Raw genomic sequence first — 22,422 nt, forward strand, 5'->3', positions numbered from 1 at the left:
GACCTGGTGGGGAAGGCCGCTGAACCCCAGGGTCCCCGTTTGGAAAGTGCTTCTCAGTCTCTGGACAGTCCAGTCTCGTGCTCTGGGCAGTTTTCTGGGTTTTTCAAAGCTCAGACCAGCTGTTCTCATCTCCTGAAAGGTGATTCTTGGGTCCCTTCACCTCGAGGGGAGACCTGGGCCTGTGGCTGCCCTTCCCACTCGTCTTCTCCATTCTACCTGCGTCCTAAACGCGCCTCCTCTCCCCATCCGTATGTGTCACAGTGGCGCAGTCTCAGCATGCCCTTGGAAACCCCTCCCCCGGACCCAAGCATCCCTTCAGCGACTAGTTAGAAAACTGTTCATGCCTATGTAGGGGGAGGGGACTCTGCTTGTCTTCTGCACAGCCGATGTCTCAGGGGACGCCTCAGCAGGCCTGGGAGGAAAGGCGGCACGTGCCCATTTTACAGATGAGAAAGTGGAGGCTCAGGGGGCTGATGTGACTTGCCAAGGCCTCAGAAGATACTTACTTCTCCCACAATGCCGGGAAGGGGTCCCAAGATGAGGGAGACCCTCTCTGTCCTTGAAGCATCGACGCCCAACTTTCAGGTCTCCAGTTCGTTGGGAAGAACCCATGAACAATTCATAAAAAGTACAGCAGCCTGGTAAAGCGAGGGGGCTCGGGACTCACACCCTGGCTCCCTGACCTAAATAGTTCTGTGGACCCGGGCAGATGACCGCATCTCTTGATATCTCAGTTTTCTTGTTCCCAGAACGGGCCCAGACGACCAGCCTGGCAGCCGGCATCGTGGCGCGGTTTAACAAATGAACACACCCATTCGGAGCCCTGACCCCGCAGCGCCAGGCACGCCGCAGGCATCTAGTCCACAGCGGCGGCTCTCGTGCCAGGGATCCCCGCAGCGCTTTATCGCAGCTGACAAAGGGGCCCCGGGCAGACAGCGCAGAGCCGCACGCAGCCTGGGCTTTCGACCCCGGTCTCAGAGGGAGCCCTCGCCGAAGATTAAAAAGAAAGAGGCAGATCTGGGAACTGACGGGAAGGATCCTTGAGGCTTTAGTCCTGAGTGAAGCAAGTAAGCTGTGGAAAATGTGTGCTTCATGATACCATTTCTGTGAGAAAAACAACCCTGGACATGAAACCACACTGTGGTTTCTACCTGTGTGTACGGAAGTGCAGGGAACAGGTCTGGGAGGGTGGACGGGTCTCGGCAGGTTCCTTTGTCACCTCTGGGGCGAGGGGTCAGCACTAGTAGGGATGGTCAGAGGGAGCTTTGGCCTTACCGGAAATGTTCTAACTTGTTTTTTTAACAAGGGAAATATATACATGTGTTTATTAAATAAAGTAAATTAAAATAAAGTTATCCTTTATGCTTATTGGGGCTTTGGAGTCAGACGTGGGTGTGAACCTGAGCTCTCTGCTTACTAGTCGTGTGATTGTGCAGATGTGTCTGCTGTCGTCATCTGTAAAATGTAGATCTTCCTAGCACCTGGCTCCTGGGAAGGTGAGGCTGCATTGACTCGATGCCTGTAAGACCTTGAGCTTGGCCTTGAAAGTGCTCAGTGATGGTCCTTTTTACTTTTTATCATTGTGCTCACTTACTCTTTAAGATATCTGCTGTCTTTATGATAAACCAGTAATAATGCAAGAACAACTATGATACATTTTATAATAGAGTATATACAAATAAAATGCCAGGGAAGAATTGATGAGGACTCGGTGGAGAAGCTGACATTTGAGATGGACTTTGATGAAAAATTCAGGTTCCCATGAGTGGGTGGGATGGTGTGTCAGTTAGCTGTGGGTCGCAATAGCGCTGTGTAACACACGACTACAGAACATTATTTGCATACAACATAAAGATGTATTGGTCATACGTCTGGAGTCCGCTGCAGGCTAGTGGCTCTTCTGATCTTGGCTGGGCTCACTGACAGCTAACAGGCAACAGTTGGCAGTTGGCTGAGTTAGGATGGCTTTGTCCGGGATGTCTGGGAAGACTTGACTTTGCTGTGTTATCCCTCATCCTTTGGTTGAGTTGACTAGCCTGGACACAGTCTCGTGGAGATGGCACACATCTAAGAGAGCAAGTGGAAACATACAAGACCTCTTTCTATTGGCTGAGGCAAGTCACACGGCCATCCTGATTGAAGGGGGGCGGGCACTGTGCCTCTTTAGTGAGTTAACTGCAAAGTGGAGCCCGGAATAATCATCAACGAGTTTGAACTTTATGAGACATTGTTTCCCAAACTTATCAGCCTGATAGCACCACTGTACTTTTTGCCATATCTGTGTGTTTTCTTGAAGCCAATTCAATTTTTTAAACATACATATATTTTAAAAATAAAACTTTGTGTAACTACTGCAGTAGAAAGGTAGCATCACTTGCCATGAATGGAAAACAAAGAAAATAGATACAGTGAACACAAAAGTGTCGTTAAATTGTGCTAAATGTTGTTACCTGGCCAAGGCTGTGCGTCTGGGTCTTGCTCTCGTTGTAAAGAGAGATTAGCGAGCGTTGGCCGTTAAAGACACAGAATCACTCGCTGAACAGAGGCTGGCCCCTTGAGAGATGGGCAGCTGGCTGGAGGGGTTCTTGGATGGAGAAGCACATGCTGGTGCTGCGATCCACGTTATTTCAGGTCGTGCCTCGTGTGACCTCAAGTTATCAGTGACGCCCACACGTGGGAAAGGCCGCTTTCCAGGGATGGGTGTTTGAGCGATGACTCGGTTACCTTGCTGCTGCCTTCCAGCACCTGGCCTTTCCAGCTTTTCAGACTTCTGTGGCCCTCAGTGCTTCTTAAAGGCATGAGAGTGATGTCACTGACTTTCCTTGACACGGATTCCTCGTGTCTTTGAGAAGTTGATAGGGTATTGTTCGGATTTATTTAAAGACACCAGATTTTTCTTTCTTTTGTTGTATTTGAAATCCAACACAGGCATGTATATGGGCATATAATAATACACACTAAAACCTTATCTACTCAGAAGGGGAAAGGCTAAGGAAGACCAGTGAGCAAAAAAGCCAAGACTTACAGATACTGTTGATGAAGTAAGCATGTGTTACTTTCAGTCAATTTCTGTAAATTGAACGGATTCAAACCCTATTAATTTCTAAATCAGGACTTCCATAGTGAATTATGAAGACAGGTTTTTAAAAATCCAATTAAAAGTCCATTTTCTTACCGTATAACTTTAATCCGTACCTTTGAAACCGTGGAGAAATGGCGCATTTGATCTTGAAAGAGTGTTTATTATTTATTTGAAAACCGAGTAATTTTAATGTACTAGAAACGTAATACTTTCCCTGATACTGGTAGTCAGTGTATCTGGGGCTTACCCCTGCCAGCTAATGCTGGAAGGTGTTTGTGAGTTCACGGAACACAGAATCGGCACTGCTGCCGGGCCCTTCTGAGCGGTCCTCGGGTGCCGCCTGGCGTGAACGGTCTGTCTCCACAGTCCTGCAAAGCAGGAGCACTTGACCTTCCTTTCCCCGGCGAGCCAGCGGAGGCCTAGAGCCGGTGTAAGACTCGGCGCTGCTCAGTGGGGATAGGAGCCCAGTTTCACTGAAAGTTCTGGTTCCTTCTCGAGACGGCCTCTTGCTGCAGACACGGGCATGAAAACCGAGTATGGAGCAGCTGTGACAGTTGTGCAGCGGCGTTCTCGTTCTCTGGTTCCGTGTCGTGCTCTTCCGTTTGTTTTTTTTCCAACGACCTACGAGCCCTCTGCTCGGATGGGCGCCACGCGAGCGAGCCTTCCGGGCGCGCGCACGTCCTGCGCGTGAACCCCCTCGTCTCGGGTCCGAGGGCCCCATTGCGCTTTTCATGGCTGGGCGTTCTTTCCCAGGTTGTGAGCAAAGGCAGGATCCCGAGAAGACCCTCTCTGTCCTGGGATTTACTAGGACGGATCTGGAGAGTGGCCACGGTTGGATACAGGCTTCCTGCCTCCCTTTTCTCCAGAAATCCAGGGCTGGCTGGGAGTCTCTGTGCCAGACACAGCGGGAAGGAGGTGCCCTTCGGGCTAATCACGTTTCTTTTCCGAATTCCCAGAGCCTGACCCAGTACCTGGCACACTGGTTTAAATTAAAATTAAATTAAAATATATTTACATATTATTTTTTAAAGGTTTTATTTATTTATTTTTAGAGAGGGAAGGGAGGGAGAAAGAGAGAGAGAGAAACATCAATGTGCGGTTGCTGGGGGTCATGGCCTGCAACCCAGGCATGTGCCCTGACTGGGAATCGAACCTGCGACACTTTGGTTTGCAGCGCGCGCTCAATCCACTGAGCTATGCCAGCCAGGGCTATTTACATATGTTTTTAAAATTAAAACAATTTTCCATTACAGTGGGTGTACAGTATTATATTTGTAAATATTTTTTGAGCAAATGCGTGAACTGGAGGTCAGGTGTCCTGCCCACCCTTTACATATACCTAACCTTTGGCTCAGTTACGTCTTAAATTTAAATTAAAAAAATTTTCTAGATATTGGAAAAGCAAAGCAATATGTACTTATTAGAAAAATTCAAACAATATAGGTGCACAGTGAAAAGTGGATGCCCTCTTTCATACCAAGTTTTACAGTTATAGTTCACTGTAGATTTTCAGATTTTTGCTGTGTGTTTGTAAACATATTATTGACACACATATGGTTTTTAAAATACAGATGCAATCGTATCATACAGGGTCTTTTCAGATCACGGAAGAGGAAAATGTTGGAGATTTTTTTTTCCCCCGACTCAACATGTATCCATCCGCCCATCGTGGAGTTTATGCGTTAATAGTGTGCCCTGCTGCGAATGGACTTGAACGCGCCCATATTTTCGTTTTCTGCTAATGTACCTTTTTAACAATTGTTCTCAAGTTTTTAAAATCACAAACGCTGCTACAGTGACTGGCCAGTCTTTTGCCTTACAGACACACGTGTGTTCAAACTTTTCTGTAAGGAAGGTTCTGGAAGCGAGATCGCCGAATCCACGGGCACGAGCGTTAAGATGTCGATGTCGGTGGTGGCATTCTCAGGGGCTCCTCACGTGCTCAGTGTTAGAAAAAAAATTTTGCCAAGCCTGTTCAAACATCGTTTCCATTAAAAATCAGCTAATGCATCTGTCCACTGTGCGTTCTAATGTTTTGCTGTAGAGAAGCAAACAGGAAAAAAATAGATCACTCAGAATCTTACCGTAAGAGATAAGTAGTGCTAAAATCTTCTTATCTACCCTCCAAGGGCTTTTTTCTCTGCATTTATACACACAGAGCTTATAAAATGTTTACGCCTTATTCATACATTATAAATATTTTACATGTACATTATTTTTAATGGTACAGCATCATGTGAATACAATGTAATTTATTTACATTGTCCCCTGTTATTGAAGAGTTGGGTGGTTTCCTCTCGCTCCTGGCTTTTCTCAGCTTGGAGCAAAGCCTCTTCATATCCTAAATTGTTTCTTTAGTATAAAATCTTAGAGCGGCCCTGTTTGTTACAAATATAATGAGAGAAACAGATGTGGGCCAAATGTGTAATTTTAAATTTTGTGGTAGCCACAGAGACAGATGAAATTAATTTTTGTATTTGATTCAACCCAGTCGATCCAAAATATTATCATTTAAACATGTAATCAGTTATATTTTACACGAGCTATTTTACATGATTTTTTTCTTTGAAGTCTGGTGCTGTATTTTATCCTTAGAGTTCTTCTCAGTTCAGATGCTAAAATTTCAAAGTTAAAGGGAAATCTAGTCCCCCCCCCCCCAAATGATAAGATTGTGTCTGTAGGGTGAGTCCTAGGGGTGGACTGGCTGGGTCCCAGGGTACAGTCGTGGAACTGTGCAAGGATCCAGCCAACGGTCCCCCCCACCCACGCTGGAGTGGCACCAATGCGCGCCCCCCTCCTTTAGAATATGGAGCCGGACGGGGTTCGGGTGGGAGGCGACAGCGCGGAGACTCTCGCCCGTCTCCCTCGCGGCAGTGCCTCTGAGACGTGTCCTCGTCTGTGTCTTTGCAGAGCAAGCTGGTGAAGTACTTCAGCCGGCAGCTGTCCTGCAAAAAGAAGGTGGCCCTGCAGGAGCGCAACGCGGAGCTGGACGGCTTCCCCCAGCTCCGGCACTGGTTCCGGATCGTCGACGTGCGCAAGGAAGTCCTGGAGGTGACCGGACGCGGCCCCTGCCCTCTGCCCCTTACCGGCCAGCCGCCAGTCCCCCGGGCAGTGGGGTGTTGGCTGTGCCTGGCACATAGTAGGCCTTCAATCAATATGTACTGGATGAAGCCATCAGGGATCCCCTCTGCAGGGGTCATTAAGAGCGACCCATTGTAGCTCTGCCACTTGTGAACTCAGCCACATTGGCCAGATCACTGCACCTCTGTGGCTGGCTGTGGCCGGCTGTGGTGGGCGGGGCGTCCTGCGGCGGTGGAGGTACTCCACGCGTGTGCTGCGCGGTGCAGCAGCCACCAGCCACACGCGGCTCTCTATCACTCAGGCTGTGGTTAGTGCATGGGACTGGGGAACGGAAGTTTTAAACTGTGTTTAATGTCACCTCACCTGGCCAGCAGCCACCCAGTGGCACGCCATAGTCTTAGAGGGTCAGTTTTCTCAGCCGCTAAATGTGTGATGACTGTCTCCTCTTCCCAAGTAGCTGGCAGGGAGGATGCGTGGACCCATGTAAAATGTTCAGCTCTGGCACCTAATGAATAGCACTCAGGAAATGCCAGCTTCGTGTCAGGGGCGAAAGCTGGTGGCCTCAGGCTGTGTCTGATGCACAGGCATGTTTTTGTTTGGCTGATACAGTGTTCAAAAATTTTTTCGGTCCACATTTAAACGTTGAAAGGGTTTGTATAAAACCCCAGCTCTGGCTTCTCTTGAAAAGTGAATTGCTCATGACACTGAACTGAATTCCTGTCTAGTCACCGTCAACTGAATCTGCTGCCTGTTCAGTCCCGAGGGCTCCCAGGTTCAGCTTTGCCCATTGGTATTTACCTTGCCTGCAGACACCCAAGCTCGGATTCTGACCCTAAGTCACGAGAATCGTGAGCCCAAGGCCACCGGCCAGGAGGTGAGGAAAGGCTGGGGTTCCTGCGCTCTGCCTGCAGCTCACATGTGTGTCCACTAGAGGTCCCCCTTCTCTGGAGGAACTGGAAGTGTGGAGAAACCTCTGAAGACAGAGGGCCTGAGTTCAAACTTACTTGCTGCGTGATGTTGGACCAGAGGCCTAACCTCTCTGAATTTAGTGTCCAAGTTACAGACTAATGTTAGTGACGAAAATACCCACTTTCTGTGGTCTTTCTTTTTAAAAGAAAAATCCACGAAAAATACTTAAGACAGTGCTACATCCATTTCAATGATTATTATCATTATCGTTATTTTATACAACAGAAGCAGACCTGTTCTTTTGGCCCAGGTTTGTTAAGGCTTTCTCCATTCTTGGTGTCAGTTACTTCTGTGATTTTTGTGTGACCATGAATGTCAGTGTAAATTGAATATTTGAGGGGGTTAATTATAAGATGAAAATGCCCGAGTGAATCCCGCAGCCAAGAGGAGAATTCTTTTATGTTGGGAACCATCCCTTCTCAGTACGACTCACTGTGTGCTCTCAGATACACCTTTCTTAAAGTGGGGCTCACCTGCCAGGGGTTCCTGCTTGAGAAAGCCGCAAAGCCACTCGGTTATTGTCCTCTCCCTGTCTTGTGTCCTAGTAAGTTGTAAAGGCATCAACTGGGCTTCCTGGCTTTTGCCCTGCATCTTTTTTCTTTTTGGACAGAATTTTTTTTTTTGCTACGCAATTTTCCTCTTCCTGGTTGCGGAAATGTCTGATTTTGTTGTGATACAAGGGCCTGGCCACAAGAGGGCACTAGTATTCCATGTATTTTCCTAGAACAGGGGTGTCCAACTCATTTTCACCTGGGCCCACGTTAGCCTCGCAGTTGCCTTCAAAGGGCCGAATGTAATTTTTAGGATTGTGTAAACGTAACTGCTCCTTAACAGGTAAGCGAGAGCTCGGAGCTGCCACCAGGTAGAAACAAGGTGCCAGGCAGGATGAAACGAGGTGGGAGGCTACCATTAAGTGTTATAAAACGAAGGCTTTTTTTTCGTAGATGCATAAATATAGAAGTTTGACAGATTTCAAGGTGTATCCCCGTTACGATGGCCAGGGACACATCGTTTTGGGAAAGGGGGCTGGTGGCTGGTGGCAGTGAAGGGCACTGCTCAAGACATCTAGCAGAGAGCGGAGGGCAGCATCCAGAAACGGGCTGCCCGGTTTGCTCTGCTCTGAGTCCACCCTGAATTTGGGACGAGCCACTGCTGTACGAGCTGAGCAGGAGGCACGGAGGGCCCTCCAGAGATAAACAAATCGGAGGCTGGTTCCTAAGGAATTAGCTCCCACCATTGATGGAGCGCCCTGGGCGACGCATACGTGCTTCCCTACCCAGTATGTGTGCTTACGATTCCCGTCTTTAGGTGAGTGAAGTGAGGCTCATACAGGTTAAATGACTTGCTGCAGGTCATCTAGCTTATGAGTGGCACAGCCGAGATCAAACCCAAGCCTGTCTGATGCCCAAGTCAGAGACCTGGCTATTATGCCAACTTGCCATCCCCCCCGGTGCCCGGTGTCCCACTATTCGCCACTAGAGGGCAGCATGGTGGGCATTTCTCCACCATGGGCGCTGGATGTCTATTTACCCTCTTTCTTCAACTCCCTAGGAAATCACCCCAGGCCAGCTGAGTCTGGAGGACCTCTTGGAGATGACGGACGAGCAGGTGTGTGAGACCGTGGAGAAATACGGAGCCAACCAGGAGGAATGTGCCCGCCTGAATGCCTCCCTCTCCTGCCTCCGGAACGTGCACCTGGCAGGTGAGCAGGTGCCGTGGCATGGACCCCTCCCTGCCCGGTGCTCCGGGGTCCTGTGCCCTCAGCTGCAGCCTGGGATGAGACGGCCTCGGCTCTGGGTGGTAAATACGGCTCGAGAGCTGCCAAGGAGAGAGGCGCCTCACCAGCTGAGGAGAGAGGCTCCTGGGAGGCCAGAAGTGGTCAGGGCAGCTTCTGGGAACTCTGTCCCAAGGGGGGAGACCGTCTGAGCTTGTGGGACATTTGGTTCTGGACAGTTAGGGCCCAGATATGGAGATACTGGGCGTGTGCAGGGAGACCGGAATTGTTTTACCTTAGACATTCTGACGTGCCTTTGTATTTTGGGTCAACATCTTGAATTTTTACATAAACAATGTGAATTCAATATAAAACACACCAGAAAACAGATAAATAGACCTAAGTACCCTCAGCTTCACCATCCAGGGACCTACTGCTGTCCTTTTTGTATATTATTTTTGGTATACTTCTTCCAGAGCAATAGGTGTGTGTACACTACCTTTGAATTGTTCAAACTCCCGTCAGCCCTTCTCAGCAGGAGATCAGATATCATCCCCTTGAGGCCTTATGCTTCTCTCCAGCTTTATAACTTTCCCACAAGTTCCCCGGCCTTTTCGGTGTTAAGGGTGATATTTGCAGAGCAAACATCAGCCAAAGAGAAATGTTGTTGGTCCTGGTCCACCCGCGTGGTGGTGTCAGTTCCCGCCACAAGGTGTCACTGTTGTACAGAGTCTGGCACCATTGGGCCGATTCTTACCCGCAGATGCCCTGGCGGGATTCAACAGGCAGCAGTATTTGTTGAGTGACCGCTCCGTGCCGGGTGTGCTCAGGATCCATCAGTGGGCAAAGCAGAGCACATCTGAAGCAGGTCGTCGGCCCAGGTCCCGCACGCATGCTGTCCTACGTTCTCTGCTGCTAGCAGGCCTTGATCAGGGCGGTACCCTGCATCCAAAGAGACCGTGCACTGGAGGCTGTGCTGTCTTTGAAGGATGTTTCGGGGCATCCCTGGTCTCCACCCACTAGGCACCAGGAATGGCCCCTCCCATTCGTGACAGAAGGCTGTGTCTGGGTGTTTTCCAGTGTTCTTTCTCACCCCTGGTTGAGCGGCTCCGAAGGCCGGGTTGCTCCTTGCTCTGGTCCCATGGCCGAGAGGGGCCTCTCAGTCTAGCAGCGCCGACGAGCCTGCTTCAGGCTGCCTCCTGCCGGCCGGCAGTGAGAAGCGGGTGGGGGAATGGTGCCTCATGACAGCGTGACAGCTTGCGCCTCTTCGCCAGCGACTGTATTTCCTCCTCGTTTTCAAGGCCTGAGCACCGCCACCGTGCGTTCAGCCAGCCCCCTGTTTCTGGGAGTGGAGGCCGTCTCTGTATTTTCATTGTGGGCGGTGCCACGGCGAGCGGCGTGGGCTGTCGGGATCCGCGGGCACACCCAGGGCGCTGCCTCTAGTGAGAGTTCAGAGGAGTGTGGTCCCCCCACACGGCACAGGGCTCACATATCCTAAGGCTTCCGGCGAACACCATGCTGTTGGCTTTCCAAAGAGTTCGTATCAGCTTCTGCCTGCCCCTCCCCGCCCTCTGCCCCCCACAAGGTGGGAGAGCGAGCATTTGAGGTTGGGCTCCTCCTTGCTTTTCAGAGGTCACGTGTCCCGCTCAGAGCTGGGCTCCCGAGTTTGGCAGAGCCCTCGTGGGTGGGGCCGGACTCTGGGGCCGTCCGAGGGAGGCGTTGATGTCGGCCTCTGTGGGCCCAGCAGCCAGTCGCCCTCGTGACCCCTGGGGCTGGGTGCGGCCTTGATGGGGCCTCTGGTCTGGGATTATCAAGCTTTTTAAAAATCAAGACACACAGTGCCAAAAATGGTTTATATGGCAACCTCACACACACATATTACACACACACACACACACACACACACACACACGTGTGCAGATACACATACCCCGCTGAAATGTGTGTCATGAAACGGGACTGATTCTTCCTGTGCCCGCTCTTTCCCATTCTTCTTCATCCTGTGCCACTCCCCAGATGCTGGCAGTGATGCGCCACTTGGAATTCACACCTCACTTGGTTGGGTTGAAAAGTACTGGCCTCAGGGAGCCTCCTGCCTCCACCGGCTCTTCTCGGGCAACTGAGTGGCCACGTATGACGTCCAGCCTCCGAGCCGCAGGGCCCCCAACCGACACGCAGTGCCAAGTGGTGCACCAGTGCCCGCCTCCCGCAGCCCAGGGCACCTTGGTCCCCTCCGCTCCCAGTCTCCGTAGCAGCAGCGTCCCTCAGCTCTGTGTGTCTCAGGGACACTTTTCCCCTTTCTGTCTCAGCCTTTGTGGGGGAGGAGTTTGTTTTTGATGGGTGCGCCTCTCCCCCACTGGAGCGCACGCTGCAGGGGGGCTCACGCCGGTTTCCGCCCACCGTTTTATCTCCAGCCGGACCTTCCAGCTCAATGCCCGGCGCACAGTGGGGACTCGGTCCCCGTTTCTGAATCACACGCCTTCCGTCTCACGTGGGCCAGAGACACTCGCCAGTGGCTGCACATACGTGGACTGTCCCACGGATCGCACAGCGTCTCGGGGTCGGGCTTCTGATCGGACACGTTTCCCCATCGAGCCCTCAGTGCTGCACAAACCTACGAGTTACTTAGGGCTCCCTGGCTCAGGCGTGGGTTTCATCTCTCCGTATTCAGCCCACTGCCTGGAACGCCCTTCCCCCTTCGTCCTTCCCATGAATCCTGCTTTTTCTCAGGCCCCTGACTCAAGGCCTCTGCACTGTATTGAGTGAATGAATGAATGAATGATTGAATGCTTCTATCACCAACTGGCCATGCCTTGGACTGTTTGTCCGTTGTTTGTCTTACGCCCTCCTCTGCTTGTGACTTCCCTGCAGACAGGCGCAGGATGCCGCCGTTCACCCCCTGTTCTCAGACTGTGTTTGTCGAAGGAAGTGCAGGAAGTCATGCAATGTGCTGGCTAAAGATCTCCACCAGGGGGAAGCAGTGAGCCATTCCCCACCCATCCTTGCCTTAAATTGTCTTCTTCCCTCAAAAATTATCATTGGTTCTTTGAAGCTTCTAACTATCTTGGTAGCTGGATGATTTCATTGTTTCTCACCCTGCATCTTAATCAAAAATGTTATCCCAAACTAGGGAACAAACTCGTTTTTGACTCTTGCTTCTTAATCATATTTTTTCATTTGGTCTCCCCAGCTCTCAGCTGGAGTCTTCTACAGTGATGAAATAAAGTGTTTTAAATCCTGGTGTGTAGTGGGGACTCGTTTCCGTGCTGCTGGCTGTTGGGAGGATTGTATGAGATGATGCCGGCAAAGCACAGGGCCTGGCCTGGATGAGCTGCGTGGTAACTTCTGTTGTTACCATTATTGTCCTTATCACACTATTGCTGTACCTACCCTCATCCTACAACCACCAACACCATCATCACTATCACCACCACCACCACCATCACCAGCACCACCATCACCAGCACCATCACCACCACCACCATCATCACCATCATCACCACCACCACCACCATCACCACCAACACCACCACCACCATCATCACCATCATCACCACCACCACCATCATCACCATCACCACCACCACCATCATCACCACCACCACCACCACCACCATCATCACCACCACCACCATCATCACCATCATCAACACCGCCACCAACACCATCATCATCACCATCATCACCACCAACACCGTCACCACCATCACCACCACCACCACCACCACCACCATCATTACCATCATCACCACCAACACCATCACCACCACCACCACCACCATCACCAGCACCACCATCACCAGCACCATCACCACCATCACCACCACCACCATCACCACCACCACCATCATCACCATCATCACCACCAACACCATCATCATCACCATCATCACCACCAACACCGTCACCACCATCACCACCACCATCACCACCACCATCATCACCATCATCATCACCACCACCACCATCATCACCACCGTCATCATCACCACCATCATCATCATTGACACTGTCACCACCACCACCACCAGGGTCCTCTGGTCTTTCTCTGCCCCCACCTCACTGTCTTCCACCTTTTTTTCTATCCTTCCCTCATGTTTTGTCACCAGAGGGCCCCAGGGTTTCAACTCTCCTAACTCTGCTCTGTCTCCGGTTTCCCTTCTCCCCGAGCCCCTGTCTCTCTGAACACGGCTGCTCCCTTAGGGCTTGTCATGCTCTCTGTCTGCCTTGATTGTTCTCTAGGGGCGGCTCCCCTTTCCGTGGCCAAAAAGTGAAAGCAGGACCCCAAGCAGGTTTCCCAGGGCGCGCAGCCCCACCTCTGCGGCCCCCGCAGAGCTGAGGTGCTGGGTGAACTGACTCGGCCGCCGAGGAGCAGTCCCTTCGGTCGTCCCCGCCCACCAGCGTGTGTGCACACACACGTATCTGCCCTTCCCCAGGAGAATCCCGGCTTCCAGGCCATGGAAGACCTTGCTTTCCTCCCTGCCTCCCTCTCGTGCACAGTGATCCAGCTCTCACTATGCATCTGACACCGGCTGGGATCCAGGGCTGGGGGGCTTCCTCGTGGCTTCAGGGTGGAGCTGGGACCGAATGAAGGAGGAGGAGTTCTTCTAGGGATGAGGGGGTGGCAGGAGGGAGCCTGGGTCGGAGAGACCAGTGTGGCTGGACCCCGGGAGTGCCAGGGAGGTGTGGGAACTGGGGTCAGGTAGGCGGGTGGGGCCAGCCCCCGTGGAGGACCATGGCGCAGGGCTTGCCTTGTAGGGCTCTGAGCAGAAGGCGTTTGGGCCGCTTGTCTGGTTTTCACACCAACCCTGGCTGCAGAGCAGGGGCGTGGCTGCAGTGAGATGCTGGTAAATCTAAGGAGAGGCTCAGTGGGCCATGCAGGGGGCAGAGAGACAAGGCCAGGGTGCCACGGACACAGGGTGCCCCCCACATCTTAGCAGTCCCCCTGGGAGCCTTCCTCGTTGGGCCCCCGTTCCTCCTCCTGAGGGTCCGGGAAGAAGCGCCGGCCAGGAGAAAAACAGGATGCAAAGCAGCCCTGAAATAGGACAGACAGCCTCAGATGCCCCCTGGCGTCCTCCCCGGAGCCCACCCACCCGAACCCGCCTTCCTTTGCCTACAACAAAGAGGAAGAGGCATCCTGATTGCCCCATTGTTCCAGTTGCCTCTCACTTGGGGAGGCCAGGCGGCGAGGGAGCCACCTGTCCCAGAGTCCGCAGCAGCGTGGGTGATGCTTTGTCGCCCTCCACTGCGCGTCCCCACCCCAGCCGTCTGGTTCTGCAGGCTCCCGGGCCTCCCTGCGGCAGACGGAGGGCCACACTAGCGCTCTCCGGTGCCAGGGACAGAACCCGAGTGTGGCCACAGGCACCCGGGTAAGGCTTCCTCTGTCTCCGTCTGTCATGGGGGGCTGGGGACGTGGCGCTGATTCAGGCTGACCGGCTTCCCGCTCTCATGGCCCTTGTGCTCCAGACCCAGCCGCCCAGGGGGGCGGCCCCCGGATTCGTGTGGATGTCGACCCGTAGTCATGACAATGACACACGATTGAAAATTCACCTCTTCAGTCGCACGAATGACCTGTCACCACACGTACCAGTGGCTGACCTATGGGCATGACAGAGTTCTAGGGCCTAACTACCGACACCAAGTTCTGTCAGCTGGGCTGCCCTGGCACGAATCGAAGGAATGAATAGGAAATTGATCAGGTGGCGACCAGTTTCACTGACCAGGTGGCGCACGGACATGGGCGATACGACGGTGCCCGGGAGGCAGTTTTGACGGGGCGGGGGAGCGTCACAGTGGCTGTGTCAGAGCAGCGGATCCAGGGGCACACGTGTGTTGAGATTCGGTGCCAGGAATGCACTGCGACTGCGGAGGCCGGCTGGGCGTGTCCGGGGTCCGCAGGGCAGGGGGGCCGTCCGGAAGGGCAGCTGGAACTCCTGGGCACGCGCTGGAGGTGCCGACGACCGCGGGCAGAGCCGCCTTTTCAGGGCAGGGAAGCCTCGGGTCTGCTCTTCCCGCCTTCCCGCGGCCCATCCGGACTGCAGAGAGTAGTGTCTCTCTTCCTTCACATCACCTGACTGTAGACGTTCGTCACATCTGCTGTAGGGCGCCACCGCAGGTTAATGTTGGGTTGAATGGCCAAGGGCTGCGGCTTAGCCACGTGGGCACACGGAACTGACCACCGCAGCGGGCCTCTCTGGGGGTGGCGCTTAACCTAAGACGTGAATGACCAGAAGGAACCGGACATGAGACTGGGAGGAAGAACGTTTTGCAAAGAGCGAAGACGAAGGGTCACACTGATCTCTGAAAGCCCCTTCGAGAAGCAGAAAGCAGGCCCACGTGGCTGGACCGTGGGGAGCATTCTGGGGACGTGCTGCTGTGCGGCCGTCCACTCCTGACCGCAGTCAGGGGGAGGGAGGGAGGGAGGGCAGGAAGGAGGGACATGCCCAGAGAGGTTAAGTAGCTTGCCTAGAGTCACACAGCTAGTTCCAGGCAGAGCCTGTGCTTGAACTCACGGCTGTCTCACCGGAAACACGTGCCTCAGTTTGCAGTGTCCTCCGTGCCCACTTTCCTCGTCTGTTCCCCACCAGACTGCGAGCTCTCTGGGGGTGGACACCACATCTCATTAGCTCTGGAGCGACATCTGGGCAGGGCCCCCGAGGCTCACGCCCATTCAGGGGGCCCCTCCCTCCCCCCCGGGGTTCTGAATGTGGGGTGTCTCGCCGCCCAGACCTCCCTGCTGACCTCACCCCTCCCTAGGAAAGGGCCTCCCTTCTCCCGGGCACCCAGAGACCTGTTGACGCCCCCCAGCCCCACGCAGGCCCTGACCTTGGGGACGCGGAGCTCAGTTTAGCTCCGTCATCTGATCATCTTCTTTCTTTAGCACCTTTGTCCTGTCCCTCCTCCGTCTGGTACTCTGTGGAGGAGAAACCAGGCGGGCAGGCTTTGTAACCAGATACCAGGGCTCCCCGGGTGGCTGGGGCCGACATTGTTGGTCAAGCCCTGCCTCCTGAAGAGCTACCTTTAGCGTCACGGAGGGCAGAGGAACGGACTGGCCTTGCTTCAAACCCTAGGCTCCTTGCTTGAAAAGTGAGGGTCAAACAGCTGGTCGGCTGCAAGCCCTGAGATGCCTTTTCCTCCCTGGACCAAGTGCCTGGGACACTCTCCAACGCGGGCCTCTTCCTGGTGATTCCTGACGGCCACCAGGGGGCGCTGCCCGATAACCTTCCTTCAGCTGAGCAGCCAGAGGACGAGCTCAGGGGGCCTCAGAGGAAGCGCCACGTGGGTGTGCAGACTGGAAGGAGCCTCGGTCTCGTTGTCTCAACTTTCAAATAAGGAACAGCTGAGTCCCCCGAGAGGCGAAGGGCTTGGTCCAGCCATGGCAGGGAACAAGTGTGGGCTTAGTTCTGGGGGGCGTGGTGGGGCAGGGTCCCTCTCCTCTCTCTTCCTGCTGGGCGTGGAGCCGCAGAGCAGGGAGCGGGCCGTGGTTCCTGCCCACCCCTAGGCTGCTCAGGGGGGGTCCTGCTGCCCTGAACCTTCCCACGGCGCTCCCCTCAGGGACGCCGCCGTCGCCTCCATCTCCCCGCCACGCTGAAGACCAATTAAGAGAAGGAAATGAGCTCTCACGAAGAAAGCTCGTGAAGCAGGCAGGCTCCACGTAACAACTCGGGGTGTTGCAAGGAGACAGCTCCGAAGAGGCGGTGGCTTCATTTCCTCGGGAGACGTCTGGGAAGAGCGGGGGGGCCAGACACGGGGGTGACTCCAGCTGTGGGGGAGCCCCTCCCGCAGCCTGTCGGCTGGAAGGCGGTGAAGAGAAGCAGCAGGATTTGCCTCAGCTGAAATCGGCGTCTCAGCTTCGGCCGTGTGGCCGGCACGCGGGCACACAGATGAAAAAGACGCAGGCCACCGTCGTGGGGGGGGGAGGGGTGGGGGAGGGGTCCGCGCTCCCGGACCTGTGCCCCGCTGGACCGGTCGGTCAGTGGCAGAGTCAGGAAGGCGTGGGAGCTCCCAGCCTGGCACGGGAGTCCTGGTTGGGCCACCATGCTGCGAGGCCCTGGCTCCAGCCCCTTCCCTCCCCAGCAGCGCCTCAGCCCCTGGAACAGGCGTGACACTGCTTGACCGTGTCGCGTGGCCACGAGGAATAGGTGAGGCAGCACGTGCCCGCGCCTCCCTCGGCGGCTGCCTCGCCCGTTGAGCAGGACCTGACTTTGGTTCTTCTGGTTGGAGGGGGCTGGCAGTCAGGTGACCCCAAACGAAGGGCCCGGCCAAGTCGCAGGTTCCTCTCCCTGCCCTCTGTCCGGCCACCTGCCTGCCTCCGGGGGGGACAGAGTCCCCAGGGGCCGCGTGGTCAGGAGGCCCCGGACCTGGTGACGCCGGTTCTGTGATGGGTGTGGGCAGCCGAAGGTTTTGCTAGGACTTGGGTCAGGGCCTGAGTTTGACAGAGTATCTGCCCCCTGGGTGGGGGTGGGGGTGGGGTGGGCAGTGCCACCCTTTCCGTATTTTGGAGCAGGACAAAGGCAGCGGTCGACCACAGTCTCACTTGGACGTACGTGAGAGGGTTGGAGAAGTCCCCACAGTCTTTAATAAAGTCATGGGCCTATATTTATGCCCCCAGAGTAAGCAAGGTTCTAGACCAAGGGGCTCCTGCTCGGGGGATCTGTAGGTTCTCAGTGTGGTCCTTCCTCACTGCGGACCCCGGGACTCTGACTGTTGTCACCGCTGTCGGATGGCAGGCTCACCCGCCCTCAGGCCCCAGGCAGGAGAGTTCCTTGGGGTTTGCAGCGACAGCATGTGAAGGGCCAGCTCAGAGTTTCTCAGCCTCCGCCCTCGGACATTCGGGGCGAGTCATTCATTCATGGGGGGGCCGTCCTGTGCGTCGTAGGGTGTTCGGCAGCATGCCTGGCTTCCGCCCACCAGATGGCAGTAGCACCCCCCCACCCCCCCACCCCCCAGTCGTGAAAGCAGAATGCCCGCAGACAAGCCGCGTTCCCGACGGAGAGCTCCAGGCCCCCTCCGCGGACGGTGCCGCTCTCAGATGAGGACGATGATAATGATTCCAGCAGCTGTGACAGCCTCGGCGATTCCGAGGCCCGATGAAAACCAGGGAGCTCTGTGATGACGGGGGCTCTGGTGGAGCACAGAAACCCGTAATCGAGTTGGCTGTGGGCTGCTCGGGCCCAGAGCACGACTCCCCCGGGGTCCTGGTCAGGCTGACAGGAACCAGACGAGAGCTGGGAGCCTGGCTGCGACCCCCTCCCTCGCACACACGCGCACGCACAAGTACTCTCACACCCACATGCCTCGTGTCTCCCACTGCTTCGTGCAAAGTCCCACTGAAATGTGGACCTTGTTCACATTTCATCAGTTTTGCCGACAAACAGCTCCTGACGACCCTCTTCCCCGAGGAAACGCCTCCTGAAAGGCGACCGTGGTGGAGGGAGCTCGGGGCTGGAGGTCGGACGCCCGGGTCCCGCCCCGCCCTGACTCCTCCGGCTGTGGGGGACGGTGAGCCCCACGGCCCGGCTGGGCCTGCTGTCCTGGTCTGTCGAGCCGTGGGTGGCCTTCCCCGGGGACGGGAGCAATGGCCCTTAAACCCTTCTTCCCCCATGATTGCGAGTCTCAGGTTCAACCTTCCATGCCAGCGAGTGAACTTGGCACAGCATTCTAGTCCCCATGCTCATCGGCAGCTGTGCGATTCACACCTGGCTTCCAGTTGTGGTTGGTGTTGTTACTGTTATTGCACCGATCAATCCGGCGGTGCCCTTTCCCGGATTCTGTGAGTGCAAGGCATCAGTTTCGTCTTCGCAGGCGACGCTTGTTCGTGGGCTGGCACTGTCTCGTGACCTGTCCTCGGTGAGGAGGCACCGTAGGGAGGGCCCCTCCTCAGGGTTAGTGTGACGTCTTCTCCACTGTTACTCCTCACACACCGGGAAGCAAGGTGGCTGGGAGGCCCCTGCAGGGGGCGGGCGGCCCAGCTCAGCTGAGCGCACCCAGGGGACACTTTCTAGGGGAAGGCACAGCTCTGCTGAGTGACGGGGGCAGGCTGTGTTTGGGCTTCTTTGCCCTCTGCTCAGGTGCGTTATTTTGTTTTATTGCCACCCAATGCCAAGTCTGCTTGGGGTGGCTTTTATTTTTCTTTCAAATCATCAGAGCTCAAAACAATTAAAAAAACACATTTTTGACCCCCCCTTTTGTTTTGCAATATCTTTTTGGACCATTTTGTCAAAGCTGCGGGCAGCCTTTCAACGCCAAAGTCCGTAATGTGCACATCCCGGGCACCCACTTTCCTTTGAGGCTTGTGCCCTTGAACTCCTCCTGACCCCTGACCATGGGCTCTATTCAGCAAGGCCTTGGGCTTCCTGGTGGTGCCGATTCTGACAAGACACTGGGATTCCAGCCAAGGGAAGTTCTGCCCTCAGGGGCGGGGCCAAAAAAAGGCTGGGATGGAGGAGACCAGAGGTTCCTTTATGAAGGAAGGGCGTGGTGTTCCGTGGATTTGTCCAAACCTGCACGGTGCCCACGAGTGTGGGAGAGGCAGAGATAAAACGCCACCACCCCGTGTCTCTGCACAGATGTTTGTTGTTACCTACTGTGTACAAGGCATTGCTCCGTGTTTATGGTGCTGTAGACACACTGTGTGCCAAGACTGTGCATGGGTGGCCTCCTTTATAACGGCTTTGTGAGGTCCGGGTTGCCCCACCCTTTGTAAAAAAGGAGGCGGTGGGGATCAGAGAGGTGGATGAATTGGGCCAAGGCTGCACAGGTCAGGGCAGTCACGAAGCCAGCATTGCACGGCTCTGCACCCTGCCCGGGGCTCTGAAGGGAGAACGGGAGGGAGTGGCATCTGTCGTGAACCCCGAAGTGCTCCCCGGGAGCCGCTCGGCTGAGCTCACGGAGCTGGGCCCCTCCAGGTTAAAGCCCGTCGTGGGCTTCATGGGCTTAGACAGGGTCTTTGAGGAGCGTGAACCCACTGGGTGGCAGTCACGTGTCCGCCCCTTCCTGGGACACGCTGGTGGGCAGTTTGGTGCCTTAGAAGTGGGTCGGACCAGGGCCACTGAGCAAGTGGCACCTGGGCTGGGCCTGGAGGAAGTGGTAGGGGAGGGGACGGAGAGGTGAGGTGACACTGGGAGGGCGTGGGGACGCCAGGAGGGCCTGGAGTCTGCAGGGGCCGCTGCGCTGTGGTTCCAAGCAGCTGCTGGCCGGCCGTCCGTGGGCCTGGAATGGGAGCACTGTCCGTAAAGGGACCTGCGTCGTCCTTGAAAGGCCAGGCTGACGATGCAGAGAGGTGACACATGTCCAAGTTTGCAGCGCTGCGCGGGGCGGGCTCAGTGAGTGGTGGTTGCTCCTCTCACTGTGTTGTGTCTGGTCGTCCGGCTCAGGCAGGGGTTTCCCAGCGGCAGGTGAGGGTGGCGGCTGCCTGGGGACGTTTCTTTCAATGAAACGCCAGGTGAAGGGAAGCCCTGGGGGGCTGTGCAGCGAGAGGGGGACCCCGACGGTGGTCTGTTAGATCTCCACTTCCTTCTTCCCCAGTGACTCAGTTACATTGTCAACCAATCTCGAGGTCTGCAGGGCGTTGGTCCTCAGCACCGGCTGCTGCCCGTGGCCCCAGGTGCATGCTGGGAGTTTCGGGTGGGCTCCACGGAGCGGGAGAGGAAAAGGGGGAAGCGTGGGGGACTCTTCCACAGAAAGGGCGTCATTCCACTGAGCGCCGGCTTTGCCATCACGTGGTCCTGGTTTCGGATTCTGAGCATCTGCAGCTCACCTGCTCGTGACCTCGGGAAGGTGCTGGCGCCTCCGGGCTCAGTTTCCTCATCTGTGAAATGGGGTGAGGCTGGCATTGGGGCTGAGGCCGTGGAGATGAAAGGGCTGGGGGAGCAGGGAGCACTGAAGCGTCAGCAAGCCGGAGGGGGCCAGAGGAGCCTGCGGGGGACACCGGTCAGGGCACGAGTTGGGGCACCAGAAGTTTAAAGGGAGCGGGGACAAATTTCAGCGTCAATGCCGCCAGCCATCTGCTCTGCGTTTTGTGTGTGTCTGATGGCTTCTCGGGTCACATACTGCCCCTGGATCCACAGCCACTAGCTGCTTCTGTCTTAGACCGCCACCTCCTCACAGGTGTGGGTGGCGGGCACCGGCCCACACGGCGGGAAAACCGTTCAGCTCAGGGAGCCCTGGGTTTGGACCCGACACCTGCCTCCAACCCCCTCGCCCGGTTCCTGGGTCACCAAAGGAAGTCACATCACTCGAGCTTCAGCTTCTCTCCTCAAAAAAGGGAGTCAGAACTCTCGCTCTCCTTCCCCGCCGAGGCCTTGGCGAGGATGGACCGCTTTCCCAGCGGCCACGCGCTTGGTGTTGGGAGGGGCTGTTCCCGCCTGCACCGACCACAGCTGGGTCTGAAGCGGCAGCTTTCCCTGGGTCCCTCGGCAAAGAGGAGGCGGAATGTCTTTGGTCTCTTTTGAAATAGATTCCCTGGAGCCCTGGTGTCCTGCCCCCAACCCTGGGCCTGCGGACGCGATACAGCTGTTCCAGAAGACGCTCAAGCATCTTTCTGGGCACACGTTCGAGAACAGAGCCAGGTGCGCAGTCTGCAGGGGTCGTTGGGGTGTAGGGGGTCGTGATGGTAGTTCAGTGTGTAGTTCACATGCACGTTCAGCTTTACCCGGCATTTATTAACTACCGACTGTGCTCCCGGCTTGGGGTGCGATGCACCAGCTTTGCAGCCCTGGCTGAGTCATGGCATCTCTGTGAGAGCCCTCGTGTCCTGGCCTCACTGTTCGGGTCATCACAGTCCCCAGTTCTTGGCTCACGGTGAGGATTACACGAGATCAAATATGCAGAGCCCAGGCCTGGCACGGAGTTGCCACGGGTGCCTGGTAACTGGTACCTTGCTATTGTACTTATTGGAAAGTAAACCTTGTTTCTGTTAGGTTTCTTCGCCTGTCTGATCTCCTTGAGTGTGTTTCCGGCTCTCCTGCAGGGTGATTTCCCTTCATCTCCCCACGCTGTCTTCCGTGTGAGTTAAGTGCCCCAGTTTACAGATGCAGAAGCCCAGGCGCCCAGGCCGCAGGGTCCAGACCCCAGAGAGACAGAGGAGAGGTGGCCCGCACGGAGCCTCCCATCAAAGGCCAGCCGTGGCCAGGTGTTGGCGGAGAGATACCGCCAGCCAGCAACTAGAGCGGGAGAAGAAGGAGCTGACAGATGACGCAAACGCCGTTTTCAAACGCATTCATGGGGAGCGGGGAGAGCGCGCACAACGAAACAGGTTTTGTCCGAGAGGGCGTGATTGAATGGGGCCAGGGCGCGCGGCCGATGGCGTCAGGGTGTTTCTTGCGCTGGAGGAAGTGGTTGGGTTTTTTGTGCTCTGCCAGCCCCCCCCCCCCGCCCCCCGGCCCCCGGAGATGGGCACAGGAGGAAGCTGGAGCTGGGGACGTGTCCCATCTCCTTTACAGTCAAGAAGTCTATCTATTTAATGAAATTCCCTTGGAGTTCGGTTCTTCCCTTGAGCGAGTTTTCTCTTCTGTTTTCTTTCTTTTCCAGGACATCAGTTAGGGCAGAATTTATCAATGGAAATGACAGTGTTAGG

General features: G+C 55.3%; 1 protein-coding gene across 1 annotated transcript in view; it reads left to right on the plus strand.

Moving 5' to 3' along the window:
• The window catches only part of KSR2 (kinase suppressor of ras 2), a 268,843-nt gene that overhangs the window by 58,036 nt on the left and 188,385 nt on the right, over nt 1–22,422 (plus strand). Inside the window, exons 2-3 of the mRNA XM_045843859.1 lie at nt 5,993–6,133; nt 8,684–8,834. Coding sequence (XP_045699815.1) covers nt 5,993–6,133; nt 8,684–8,834 — 292 coding nt within the window. The remainder of the gene's footprint in view (nt 1–5,992; nt 6,134–8,683; nt 8,835–22,422) is intronic.

This window comes from Phyllostomus hastatus, unplaced genomic scaffold (assembly GCF_019186645.2).
Source record: "Phyllostomus hastatus isolate PE091 unplaced genomic scaffold, TTU_PhHast_1.1 phas_contig_1162, whole genome shotgun sequence".
Taxonomy (NCBI): domain Eukaryota; kingdom Metazoa; phylum Chordata; class Mammalia; order Chiroptera; family Phyllostomidae; genus Phyllostomus; species Phyllostomus hastatus.